Source organism: Sycon ciliatum, chromosome 4 (genome assembly GCF_964019385.1).
Source record: "Sycon ciliatum chromosome 4, ocSycCili1.1, whole genome shotgun sequence".
NCBI classification, from domain to species: domain Eukaryota; kingdom Metazoa; phylum Porifera; class Calcarea; order Leucosolenida; family Sycettidae; genus Sycon; species Sycon ciliatum.
Window position 1 is genome coordinate 16,718,672 of NC_088646.1, and position 14,046 is coordinate 16,732,717.

The 14,046-nt window shown below is 47.6% G+C and overlaps 2 protein-coding genes across 2 annotated transcripts in view; one reads left to right on the forward strand and one right to left on the reverse strand.

The window, feature by feature from the left end:
• The window catches only part of LOC135814715 (tectonin beta-propeller repeat-containing protein 2-like), a 16,191-nt gene extending 12,639 nt beyond the window's left edge, over positions 1-3,552 (forward strand). Inside the window, exons 9-10 of the mRNA XM_065327882.1 lie at positions 246-1,232; positions 2,758-3,552. Of these exons, the coding sequence (XP_065183954.1) occupies positions 246-1,232; positions 2,758-3,168 (1,398 nt within the window). The 3' untranslated portion in view covers positions 3,169-3,552. The remainder of the gene's footprint in view (positions 1-245; positions 1,233-2,757) is intronic.
• LOC135814716 (atypical kinase COQ8B, mitochondrial-like) lies at positions 3,314-12,311 on the reverse strand. Its single transcript, XM_065327883.1, has 13 exons — positions 11,794-12,311; positions 11,673-11,762; positions 10,894-10,978; positions 10,291-10,359; positions 9,915-10,028; positions 9,462-9,547; positions 8,967-9,107; positions 8,505-8,586; positions 6,857-6,950; positions 5,753-5,894; positions 5,370-5,477; positions 4,696-4,761; positions 3,314-4,232 (listed from the first exon to the last, which is right to left on the reverse strand). The coding sequence occupies exons 1-13, from the start codon at positions 12,115-12,117 to the stop codon at positions 3,873-3,875; spliced, it is 1,761 nt and encodes a 586-aa protein (XP_065183955.1). The 5' UTR covers positions 12,118-12,311; the 3' UTR covers positions 3,314-3,872.
• Between the last annotated feature and the right edge of the window lie 1,735 nt (positions 12,312-14,046).

A 14,046-nucleotide genomic window follows, 5' to 3' on the forward strand; every position in this document is an offset into this window, starting at 1 on the left:
GCAAAAGCAAGGTGCAGTTGATGCGAGTCCAGCTAATCCGACCAGATTACCAGTGTAACACAGAGGGAAGCAGACAGAGAACAACAAGGAACTACTGTAGCGCTTCTCCATTTTTGTTTGCTTTACCAAAAGCCATTGCATAGATGGCTAGCTAATGGCTTGTTGGATGCTACAACTCGCTCGTCTGCGCCCTGTCGATTTTCTCTAACACTGTATGTCTGCATTCTCTTTGCTGACTCTCACAGCTGGTGGCTGAAAACCCGCTGGGGGAGAAATGGCACGAGGAGGGCACCTCATCGCTCACCAACTCCATTGTACAGCTGGCTGCTGGTAATGGTGTCTTGTGGGCGCTCACAACGCACGCTGCTCTCTTGGTGCGCGCAGGCATCAGCGATGCAAATCCGCTTGGCACATGCTGGGAAGAGGTCGACAACAAACTGCGTGCCAGTTGCATCGCCATCGGTCAGAATGGCTACTGCTGGTGTGTCAGCAGTGACGGTATAGCATGCTTCATGCCCGACGTGACACTTGACAGCCCTAGCGTGACTGACAAGCAATGGTGGCAGGTATCTCTGGGCCTGCAGCTGATGAGGGACACGTCGCTTCTTTCCAGCATCAAGGACGCGTCCGCTCGCGTCACCTCCCTGTGGAGCAGCAAGCATTCGGATCCTGATCAGTCGGTGAAGCTGGTATCCTGTAGTAACCTTGGCGTTGGCGTGATCACATCATCATCTGTTCTGCTCTACTCCAGCAGTGACATGCTTGGCATGGTATATTTACCACCCAGCATTGCCTCGCTCGCCGAAACAACTATCTGGCTTCTTGTTGATGCGTCCACGGCGTTCAAGAGTAAAGGTCTGGTGTGGTTACTGAGTCCAACTGGTGAGATCTTCTCGTTGCCGCGCGATGGCAGGCCACACCCCGTGCCCATTCCCGATGGCTGCAGTGTGCAGCGCCTGTCAGCGTCGCACCACGGCGTGTTTGGCCTGACCAGCGATGGAACGCTGTACATGCGCACTGGCGTCACCGACTACTGCCTGGCCGGCTTGAGCTGGGAGGTGGTGCAGCCACCTTCTGCTGCTGCCGCAACTGTGGCCATGTCCTGTGGAAACACTGTCACTTGGCTGGTGGATGCCAAGGGCCAGGCCTGGGTGCAGAGCTGCACACCCACTGGCACTTTCCATGAAGACTGGGCGTGCATTGGTCCTCCGCCGCATTCCAAACTTGTCCAGGTAGGTTCCCTAGCATCCGTAATCCACACGATCCATTCAGTTAGTGATGGTCATGTTTGACACACAGCTCCTGTCTTTATTCTAGGAAGGCATGTGCTTGCATATGTGTGGATTGTAGAGATGTTCTGACGGTGTGTCCTGCCCAATGCTTTCTGACGTAGCTACCTTTGTCCCCTCATTTGTTATGAGCTAACTCCTACTGTAGTCCTGATGGTATAATACTAAGCAGTACTGATAGCGACTTCAGCGCTATTACAGTCCATTTCAAAACTATAGACGCGTACCTAGGCAAAAACCGTTATGCCAGCATCTATACCACATAAAATCTGTGATCACTTTGTGCATAATTTTTTCCAAATTGGGCGTCTGTTATCCAATCCTTTAGAAACTATATGAGAGTAATTGTGGAGCGATCCTGAGCAATATTCCGAAAACTATTCTCAAAAAGTTCCAGCCAAATTTGAAATATTTCAAAAACCCTACGCGTCTATAGTTTTGAAATGCACTGTAGTAGCTGAAGTAAGGTGGTTGCTCCTACGTGGAACACAGGCTTCCTGCCGAACTTGACTGACTCACGACTGCCATCTGGAACACACCAGGACAGTCAAGTGTCAACGTTGGGCAGGAAGCGCGTGTTCCACGTAGGAACGACCAACTTCACCTATGGCATAATGCTTGTCATCGTCTTTCTGCATCCACACCAAAATTTGTATTCCTTGCTGGTTGCAGTTGTGAATAGCCATGCCTCCTGCATGGGTGTCTGGAGTGTTCTAAATCTACATGATGGTCTGTGCTGAGTACTAGTATGGTCTATGTGTTCCATGGCTATTAAGCAGTACCCGTCATGTCGCGTATTGAGCCGGCCGTTTTCTCCTGTAGAAGCCGATGTCAGGACTAGGCTTTTCTATTCACACCAGGCGTCTATTCAAACCAGGCATCTATTCACACCAGGCATCTATTCAAACCAGGCATCTATTCAAACCAGGCGTCTATTCAAACCAGGCATCTATTCACACCAGGCATCTATTCAAACCAGGCGTCTATTCAAACCAGGCGTCTATTCAAACCAGGCATCTATTCACACCAGGCATCTATTCAAACCAGGCATCTATTCAAACCAGGCATCTATTCAAACCAGGCATCTATTCACACCAGGCGTCTATTCACACCAGGCGTCTATTCAAACCAGGCATCTATTCAAACCAGGCATCTATTCAAACCAGGCATCTATTCAAACCAGGCATCTATTCAAACCAGGCATCTATTCAAACCAGGCATCTATTCAAACCAGGCATCTATTCACACCAGGTGTCTATTCACACCAGGCATTTCTATGTATGTCAACACTAATAGTAAAAGCAGGCTCTTGTGCCGACAGTGCATCTTGAACATCGGGCTTGTATTCAAAACAGGCTTCTACAAGTACTAGTATACGAGACAGGCTTTAATACAAGCCTCCGGTAAAATTATGACAACTCTGGTGTTTCTGTTTCTTGTCCTGCTTACGTATGTCTGCTTGCTCTAGGTGGTGGTTGGCCCAGGTGATTGGCATGTGTGGGCGTGCGACAGCAGTGGCAACGTGTACGCGCGCACTGGCATCTCTATCAGCGCGCCGGCCGGCAAGAGCTGGGAAGCGGCGCCCAACGTGGACGCCACCGACATCTCCATCTCGGCCAATGCCGTGTGGGCGCGCTGTGCCAACGGCGACATTGTGCTGCGCGTGAACGTCTCGCCGAGCAACCCGGTGGGCGACTACTGGCGACGTATACCAGGCAACTTTGCCACCGTCTCGGCCACACCGGATGATGACGAGCTGTGGCTGCTGGACGACGATGGTCGTCTGTTCGTGCGCAACACACGTGTCTACACGGCTGTTGTACAGCCGGAGGAGAACGAGCAGCTCGTCGAGTCATGGGAGCTGGTACCAAAGTCGTAACAACACGAGTGTTTCCTGATGTTTTGTATTACCACAGACATGACATTAATGACGCAATTTTCCACTCTACAACAGTTACTATTGTGTGGTTTCGAACACGTTTTTGATACCTCTCACAACACACAACATGGGCCACACTAGTATGTCAAGGCACATTGGTTTTTTAACATCTATCTAGAGAAGAATCGAAGAAAACCTAGCAGTTCTGTATTGTCTAGTTTCATTTTTTAACTAAGAGCACTATGACCGTACTGTATGTACAACAGGCCTCATCCGGTAGCAGTGGCATTAACAGCACTAGTGCAGAATCACAGCATTTCCTTCAAAGATACTCGTATATAATTGAAAATCTATTTCTATGAATGAACATCGCAGACCAAAGAAGCACGTTCTCACGTGTACGATGATGTGCTGGGTTGCTTGGAATAAATATGATAAAACGGGGACGGGTGTGTTCCAGTTGAGAATATGCATGCAGTATTTCGGGAAAAAAATTGTGTAACCACTGGTTACAACTGCATGTCTTCTGCTGGTGAGAATTTCAATAAGTATGGCCAACATGTGCATACAATTCAATCATACGGATGCTTGGCAACAACGTGTCCCAAGATGGTCTAAAATCATTCTGATACTTGGCAACCATGGGTTCCAAGAGGGTCTAAAATCATTCTGATACTTGGCAACAATGGGTTCCAAAATGGTCTTCAATCATACCGATACTTGGCAACGATGTCTTCCAAGATGGGCTTGCAGCTGATGTTTGACTTGAGCTTAGCACACAGGAGGAAGGCGCCAGAAAGTTTGCGGTGCAGCGAGTAGGTTTCCTCCGGAGGTGGTGTCAGCCTGTGTTCCAGCATGACGGGCATCAGCTGGCGAATCCTGCCTGTAACATGCTGTTCACCAAAGTCAAACGGCTTTGCCGACATGAACGGCTCTCCCAGGACCATGACTGCATCTGTGTGCGCTTTCATCATGACTTCGCTCTCAAAGCCTGTCAGAAAGCCCATCTTGATTGAGCCATCCAGAACACTCTGCCGATCACCGCGCGCTGCTGCATGGATAACCTACGATACAGCACGCCACACACCGCCACACACACACATACCCCCCCCCCCCCACACACACACACACGCACACACATCATATGCACACATACACAAACACACCACCACCACAATCACGGGCGTGCACACACAAACGTGCACCAACACGTATGTGCATGGAAAACAGAAAGAAAAAAACACATCATGGCACTACACTTGAAGGACAACTCTCTCACCAAACCCGACATCCAAATTTGGTCCTAGGTCACTTTACAGACATATTATAGTAACTACTGACCTACCTACCCTTATCTAGGTCTTGGCTTAAACTACACTACTAGAACACGGCTAATTTTGGCAGGTGAAAAATCTAGCAATTTATAACCCAGCACGAATTTGCGAGGTAAATTTTCAGCGATCAGCCATTTTACAGTACACAGCTCAGGCATGCTTGCATAGCATGATAAGACAAAGCAGGACCTACCTTCAGGTAGTCATCCGTGAAGGACTTGGGGAATTCCCTACTTGCACCAAAGTCCAACAGACCGATCTACGAAGCACCCAGAAAGCAGACAGAAGAGAACAGCTTGGTACTCGTTTTAATGTACCGCATAGCGGCATGATGTGTATTGAAGGCAGAATTTGAAGCACAGTTCTTATAATAATAATAGCTGGCAATTTAGTTTTATTTCAGCTTGCAGTTGCACTTATGACAACTCATTTCCCAGTGGCAAAAACAATTATGAGCAACATTGAGTACACATGATTGTACTGTATAGAAGCAAGAAATCTCACGAGTCCTTCAACACAGTGGTACGCCTTTGTAGGCAGCGGAAAACTAGCACCTTGAATAGAAGTCTGGTTTCATAACAGTATGGTCATAAGTGGTATAACAAATTAACAGTGCGAGTGTACGGAAGGTACTTCGAAGTAGGAACAATGGATCTGCCTTCCTTCTCTTATAGCCAGTACTAGCAGATATACTGTTTTATATTTCAATTGAGTGTTCTATTTATTTCCAAAATTGGGTTGTCTTTTTGCTTTCACTCATACTTCATGGTTTCACGCGTTTGGCCCAATTGGTGTTGTGAATAAAACCGTTCTCAAGCAGATGGACTGTTGAGTACGACCTCTACAACACCGCACACGCACAGTTACCTTTCGCTGCCTGGGCAGGTAGAAGAAATTAGACCAGTTAGGGTCGGTCTGCATGAAGCGGAACTCAAACACTTCTCGCAGGCACAGATCCAGCATGTGATGGCCAATCTGCAGGGACGGGTAATTGCATCAAGAAGAACGCTCATCAATAGTACATTTTACAAACACCCAGAGCAGCAGACAAGTATGGTCTGTGTGGGAACTACATAGCATGGTGTCCAGAGAGCACAGTTCACAACTTGACTCGGAACATTACGGGCAGGAGAACATGTGCTTAGTGCTTAGCTGAGACGTGTCTCCAGAGAGATATTCTACAGGAGAAAGCAATATGAATGTCCAATGTCCAATTTTCTAGCAAAAAAGAATGAGAGTTTTCGAGGTACCTTGTTACGCTCTGTCTGACTGAGATTGTCATATCGGTCCAGTGCAGTGCCATCCAGATATTCCATGGTGATCACACGCTTTGCGCTCAAGTCATTGATCACCTCCGGCACCACTAAGTACGGATGATTATGTAGCATTTCCCTATTGGGGGAAATACACGCATGTACATACACATACACACACACACACACACACACACACGCACACACACACACACACACACGCACACACACACACACACACACACACACATACATACACACAGACACACACAGATGTCAGGTATAAAAGCTGGGGACTGAGGCACCATAGTCTGGAAATTCAGTGAAAATCCCAAAATTCTACTCACTCCCTGCTAATCTCCACTATTTGCTGTCAAAATAGTCCTTTCTCTTCCTTGCCATGATAGGCCATAATCCATTCTCTCCAAGTTGGACAGTATTCTCAGTGCTTGGCTGTGCTGAGGTGGTGAAACACATGATAACAAACATCTCCGGGGATATAGCTGTGCTTGGATACACATTGTATATGAAATGTCCAACACAGTACGATCATTGTAGTCGCAATGCTGTCATACTGCAGTATGATCATTGTAGTCGCAATGCTGTCATGCTGCAGTATGATCATTGTAGTCGCAATGCTGTCATGCTGCAGTATGATCATTGTAGTCGCAATGCTGTCATGCTGCAGTATGATCATTGTAGTCGCAATGCTGTCATGCTGCAGTATGATCATTGTAGTCGCAATGCTGTCATGCCGCAGTATGATCATTGTAGTCGCAATGCTGTCATGCTGCAGTATGATCATTGTAGTCGCAATGCTGTCATGCTGCAGTATGATCATTGTAGTCGCAATGCTGTCATGCTGCAGTATGATCATTGTAGTCGCAATGCTGTCATGCTGCAGTATGATCATTGTAGTCGCAATGCTGTCATGCTGCAGTATGATCATTGTAGTCGCAATGCTGTCATACTGCAGTATGATCATTGTAGTCGCAATGCTGTCATACTGCAGTATGATCATTGTAGTCGCAATGCTGTCATACTGCAGTATGATCATTGTAGTCGCAATGCTGTCATGCTGCAGCATTCCACAGTACTGACCTAAAGCGGGTAGCACACTCAGCTTCGCGCTCGTAATCCACCTCCCAGCCCAGCTCCTTCTTCGCAACTCTCAGAGCATTCTCGGCAAATAAACCTGCCACGCAGCAAGAGCAGGTGGAACATAAATCCACGTGCAGTCGTGCACACACACACACACACACACGCACACACGCACACACGCACACACACAAAAACACACACATTGCCACGCAGGATGAAAGGTTATCAAGACCACCTGCGCACTAGTACATGCCTTAAACTCATACTAACTACGGCAAGATATGTACTGTACACATATATCTAGTTTTCACACACACACACACACACACACACACACACACACACACACACACACACACACACACACACACACACACACACACACACACACACACACACACACACACACACACACACACACACACACACACACACACACACACACACACACACACACACACACACACACACACACACACACACACACACACACACACACACACACACACACACACACACACACACACACACACACACACACACACACACACACACACACACACACACACACACACACACACACACACACACACACACACACACACACACACACACACACACACACACACACACACACACACACACACACACACACACACACACACACACACACACACACACACACACACACACACACACACACACACACACACACACACACACACACACACACACACACACACACACACACACACACACACACACACACACACACACACACACACACACACACACACACACACACACACACACACACACACACACACACACACACACACACACACACACACACACACACACACACACACACACACACACACACACACACACACACACACACACACACACACACACACACACACACACACACACACACACACACACACACACACACACACACACACACACACACACACACACACACACACACACACACACACACACACACACACACACACACACACACACACACACACACACACACACACACACACACACACACACACACACACACACACACACACACACACACACACACACACACACACACACACACACACACACACACACACACACACACACACACACACACACACACACACACACACACACACACACACACACACACACACACACACACACACACACACACACACACACACACACACACACACACACACACACACACACACACACACACACACACACACACACACACACACACACACACACACACACACACACACACACACACACACACACACACACACACACACACACACACACACACACACACACACACACACACACACACACACACACACACACACACACACACACACACACACACACACACACACACACACACACACACACACACACACACACACACACACACACACACACACACACACACACACACACACACACACACACACACACCATAAGACAAGCAAGATGTTTTAAAAGTAATGTTCCCAGCATTGCAGCATGCATGAATGTAGTACATACACACCGCTACTGTTTACTAGTAGAGATCCTACATGGGCTACTACTGTACAAAAGAAGAACACAGCGCTGCACTCACCTTCGGGTAATATCTTGGTAGAGTTCATGAGAGTCATGATGTTATTGATATCACTATCAATACTGTCTGCAACACCCGGGTACTGCCATGGCACACAGTACAACAACAACACACACACACACATACACACGTACACACACGTACACACACGTACACACACACACACACAGAAGTAAGTCAGAGACGGATCTCAGGTCAAGGTCAAGATGCTGAGAAGGTTGGGAGGAGAGAGAGAGAGAGAGAGAGAGAGAGAGAGAGAGAGAGAGAGAGAGAGAGAGAGAGAGAGAGAGAGAGAGAGAGAGAGAGAGAGAGAGAGAGAGAGAGAGAGAGAGAGAGAGAGAGAGAGAGAGAGAGAGAGAGAGAGAGAGAGAGAGAGAGAGAGAGAGAGAGAGAGAGAGACTGACTGGAGGGTAGAGTAAAGAGCTGTAGGATAGATAAGTAAAAGAATAGCGTGCTGCATACCTGAACTTTCATGACAACCTTACGGCCGTCTTTCAGCACAGCCCCGTGAACTTGACCAATGGATGCTGCAGCAAACGGAAGTTCTTCAAAGCTCTCAAGATGGTCACGCCAATTCGCACCCAGTTCTGTGGTTATTGCCCTCTAGCAGTACAGGAACAACACGGCGACAGCACACATACATACGGCCCACACACACACACACGGGTGCGCACGCACACACACACACACACACATACACACACTTGTAGTGTACATCAGAGGAAGGAGTTCTAATCCTGTGCACACAATCTATACACCTTTTTGCCACAGACATGCTTCTTACACCTGCCAGGTAACATGTAAAGAATATTTCCGTGTTGTCTGGCTGGTGGAGGAAGCATATCTGTAGATTATAGTACCGGTATATACACTGTACAGACACAGTTCATTTACATGCGTACTCTCCTGGCAGGAGCTACTCGCACATGCAGCTACACATATCTACACTGTACATACCTGGGCTTGACTAGCTGGCATATAGTCCGCGCCGTCTCGCACGCGCTCGAATATCTGCTGAATCTGCGGCGATATGAACTGTCCATCTGTGGCAGAACAAGAACGCGTGCAGCAATGGAGACACAGGATACACATACGACTTGTATCATGCTGACCAGACAAATGACCCTGAAAACGAAAGCAAACAAAGTACTTGGCAACACCTACAGTCAGTTACACACAGAATAATCTGCTGGCACAAGCATAGCAGAAGATCTCCACACTAGTCCACAGCTCTTATAGGATAGGTCATAACACCGCACATGCATTGCTAGAGCATACTTAGCGTAGTAGGAAAGTATAGCTGTGACGCAGAAAGTCTCATAAAGAACAAAGTTCGAAGTTCCGACATCACCAAGACCATCGTAATACATGTAGCACAGAGTACGAGAAAAGTATTAAAAAACAACGCACCCTGTATGCTGATCATTTGGCCGAGTTTCAACGCTGCTCCCCGCACGCGACAAAGCGTTGCCACTAGTCGATTGATGTTGGCTTCGTTCAGGAACGGACTGGACTGACCCGTGCCTAGCAAGAAGGAGTTTAAGCAAAACAAGTCACAACCGTGTTGCTGTTAGCACACATGTTTAACTCCGGTACATGGCATTGACAGCAACCTGATGATAAAACAACAACTGGGTCCTATATTAAGTACAAGCAGTTTGGCATGGATACTTCAAAGGCAAAGAGCCCGTGAGCATAAGGCATGCACATGCGATGAAGAAGACCGTGAGATGAAGACATGCTGGGAAACGGAGAGGAGAAAAGCAAGAAAAGCCATATGCCATACCTTCTGACCAACCAATGGAACGCTTGGAGAACTCCGCTACTGCACCCACACCCAACCCAGCTGCAAGACCTGAGGAAATAGAGTCACAGAACAGACATCACAGAGGGCTCGCGCTTGAGCGTTTGCGTTCATGCATTTAGATGCATTACATGTACATGAAGTGCATGTATGTGTGTTTAAACTGTTTTCATAGACAGACAGACAGACAGACAGACAGACAGACAGACAGACAGACAGACAGACAGACAGACAGACAGATAGACAGACAGACAGACAAACAGACAGACAGGCAGACAGGCAGACAGACAGACAGACAGACAGACAGACAGACAGACAGACAGAAAGGGAGATAGACAGACAGACAAAACAGACAGACAGACACACACACACACACACATAATTCACAGTGCGAGGCCCAGTCAGACTGAGTTTTCCACCTCCGTAAGAATGTTATCAGTCCACACTCCACACAAGGATCAAGGAACAGCACGGCTAGGAAAGTCCATCCGCTTCCAAGCAGGACTCGAACTTGGTACATAGATATCTACAATTTCCGTGTCTTCTGCAATACTTATTGAAAGTTGAAAGGTGAATAGTACTTACTGCTGAAGCTCATCAAGCGACTAATACGACTAGCAGGTACTCGCCGCTGTCTTGCACGACTGCTTAGTGCTGGCGGAGCAGCGGCCTATACGGCACACACAACACCAAGCAACACAAGTTCACAACAATCCTAGGACACTATCATGATCAATCTGCGGACAGCATGCTGATTCGTCCTCTGTGGACTGAGCTAGACCCATCAGCGCAGCACCAAGAAAATGAGGCCGACCCTGATAGCAATGAAACATAATCCAAAGCCAGATTTAAACCAGACCCGAACGTACCTTGCAAGAGTGGTCAAACTGACAAGTCAGTAAGTTCTGCGTAACGCAAACAGCAAAGGCACTACCCCGCATGAGAGTGCTCAACTACTACAAGAGCAGGAGCGAAATACTCACCATCATAACTTGATGCGTCAGTCTGAAATATGCACTCCGGATGGAATACTATGCACTGCTGTGCAGCAACAGGCATGATCATGCACTGCTGGTATATGAACCCAAGTGAGATGAATCAGTGTGTGCGTGCGTGTGTGTGTGTACGTGTGTGTGTGTGTGTGTGTGTGTGTGTGTGTGTGTGGTGTAGTGTGTGTGTCTGTGTGGTGTGGTGTGGTGTGGTGTGTGTGTGTGTGTGTGTGTGTGTGTGTGTGTGTGTGTGTGTGTGTGTGTGTGTGTGTGTGTGTGTGTGTGTGTGTGTGTGTAGCACTGTCTGGTTAATGACCAGTTCGGACCCCAGACACCAGTGTGAACACAAGGTCAGGCAATCACTGCAGCATGTACCTGTTCGTGTTGGCGAACCTCTTCATGCTCATCTCCTCTCGGCAAGCTATCCGTTGAGGCAGATGATGACAGTCCCTGGGCAGTGTCTACCTTGGGGTACACGTGCTCAGTAAGTGTCTACCTTGGGGTACACGTGCTCAGTATCTGCCTGTTGTGTACCTTCTCGACAAGAATGTGCATCCTGCCTACTTGCAGGCGAAGCATCAGAGTGGAATGAGGCCTCAGGCTGCGCATCTGGTCCAGGGCACGTGTGTACCTCTGACGCAGGGCATGGCTCAGAATGCATTCTGCTGCTGCTAACTGTGTTACTTCTCACCGAGAGGACCTGCTGAAGGCAGTAAGAAGACTGCCAACTGGCTTGAGCATTCCGTTGGTGCAGGGAGAGAGCAGCACAGCCCAGTTTTTGAAGTCCGCGCAGGACGCCCAGGCAATCTGCTCCCGCCATTCGTCCAGGGATTCTTAGGGTATGCTTTTTCTACTAGTATATAAATCGACAGTGGGGCATACGGCAACTGGATGCAATGAAGCAACGTTGCAGCAAGACTCCGCACAACAAGACAAAAGAATGTGACGGTGCCAAGAAGCAAATGTGCCAGCTACTTTCAACTAACTAACTGTAATACTAGTGTTACTTCAAGCGAAGGGAGCGAGAAAAATAATCTTTGGATTGTGCAAACTCAAAACACCACGTGCCACCTGATGATTACGACACGATGACGTCAGTGTTAAACATAGCGCTAGGCTGCTACTGTGTAGTGTGCTAGCGCGCGCTAGCAGTTGCTATGTGCAGCAGCACTCGAGTAGATCTACGAGTACGAGTACGAGTACTCCCCCGAGTCCCGGGATCCCAGCGCAGCTGCCAGCACTGGCAGCAGAGATCGAAGTGCGACTGATATGATTTTAGCTGTGAAAATGACTGATTTCATGATGATTGTGTTCCGAACCTGTATTGTACTTGTAGTTTCTTCTGCTTCGAGCCGACCGCGAAGCTCTTTCCCTAACGTCAACGACGTTACGTATTTTTTGCATTCGCTTCACTCCTTCCGAAGTTCCGTCATATCCAGCCGGTAATGCATGAAAATGATGAATGCCATGATATCCTCAGCCCTGCATGCCTGAGATCCAGCAACGAAGTCATGACTATGATTATGGTTATACATACAAAGACCAGATCCACAACACTCAAAGAATTATTTAATTTTTACATGTTATCAGCATAGATAGCTGCATCAGGGCTTTCACGACTCCTTGGCTATCTGCCTAAATCATAATATTATCACTTATCAGGTCAGTACAATCATGTAGATCTTCTGTAGTAAGTTCTGTAGACTGTTTGTAGTACCAAGAGTACATAAGGCCAAGTAAAATAAAATCCCAGTTTATCGTCCTTTTTTTCACAAAAATCGGGGAGGGAGGGCAGATTTTATTTTTATTTTTTATTTTTTGATGTGCTACAGACTAGTATAGTTCTTGGTAAACAATGACACATCATGTGCAACAATCTGCAACAGAATAGTGGTGGTGTATGGAATACACAATGCTATAACAGTTATAATGTACATAAACAATTACATGCAAAATCTTTGGATCGACAGATTGTCACTCCACTCATAAGACACAAACCCCAAGACGAAGCTGTGTTTTCAAGCCTTAGCCGACGTAAAAAATCAAGCTTTTTGGCAAAATTCTAGATTTAAAAAATAAAAATAAATTCCGGGCGGCCTCGAAAAATGGGGCGGGCGGGGACGATAAACTAGGATTTTTTTTTACTTGGCCTAACGTTATAACCCAGGTTATGTACTCTTGGTACTAGGGAGGTTTAGTCCCACGTAATCCGTGGGTACTTTACGTGGGTGCACCACGTGATACTCAGTGACCCACGTACAGACGTTTTCTGATTCACGACATACCGTGTATGGAGGCTCACCCACGTTCCGCCAGAACGTGGGTGAAAATCAGAATGGAGCGCATTGTGCGAGCTGTGAGGGTGCTCAGCTGAATAAGTTTCCGAAGCACGAAATCAAAATATTGGATGAGCTTCTTAGGCCGGGGTAGCTTCGTCTTTGACCAGGTTTTGGCCTTTCGCTTCATGCTTTTGTTTGTTCCGTGTGACTAAACACAACATTGCAACGTGGGTGCCCTTCATCCACTTTACGTGGATCACCCACGTACGCGTTTCCGTTACGTGGGAACTAAACCTCCCTACTACCAAGAGTACATAACCCCCCAGAGTGTGCAACGCCGATCCAGCTCTGCAGCTGCATAGGGTCTTGGTCGAGCGGAATCGGATCTTCTGATGTCATGCGTACACTCCACACCAGCGCAAGGCCGGTCTCGAGGCAGGGTACCATTGTTTTTGATCCAAGAGCACCCG

Bases quoted from the DNA above. Each gene is read 5' to 3' on its own strand.
- LOC135814716 (XM_065327883.1), bottom strand. From the start codon at position 12,117: ATGGCGGGAGCAGATTGCCTGGGCGTCCTGCGCGGACTTCAAAAACTG. The intron at 10,360-10,893 runs GTAAGTACTATT...CTATTTCCTCAG, and splicing joins TCGCTTGATGAGCTTCAGCA to GTCTTGCAGCTGGGTTGGGT. The intron at 4,233-4,695 runs GTAGGTCCTGCT...GCTGTATCGTAG, and splicing joins TCACGGATGACTACCTGAAG to GTTATCCATGCAGCAGCGCG.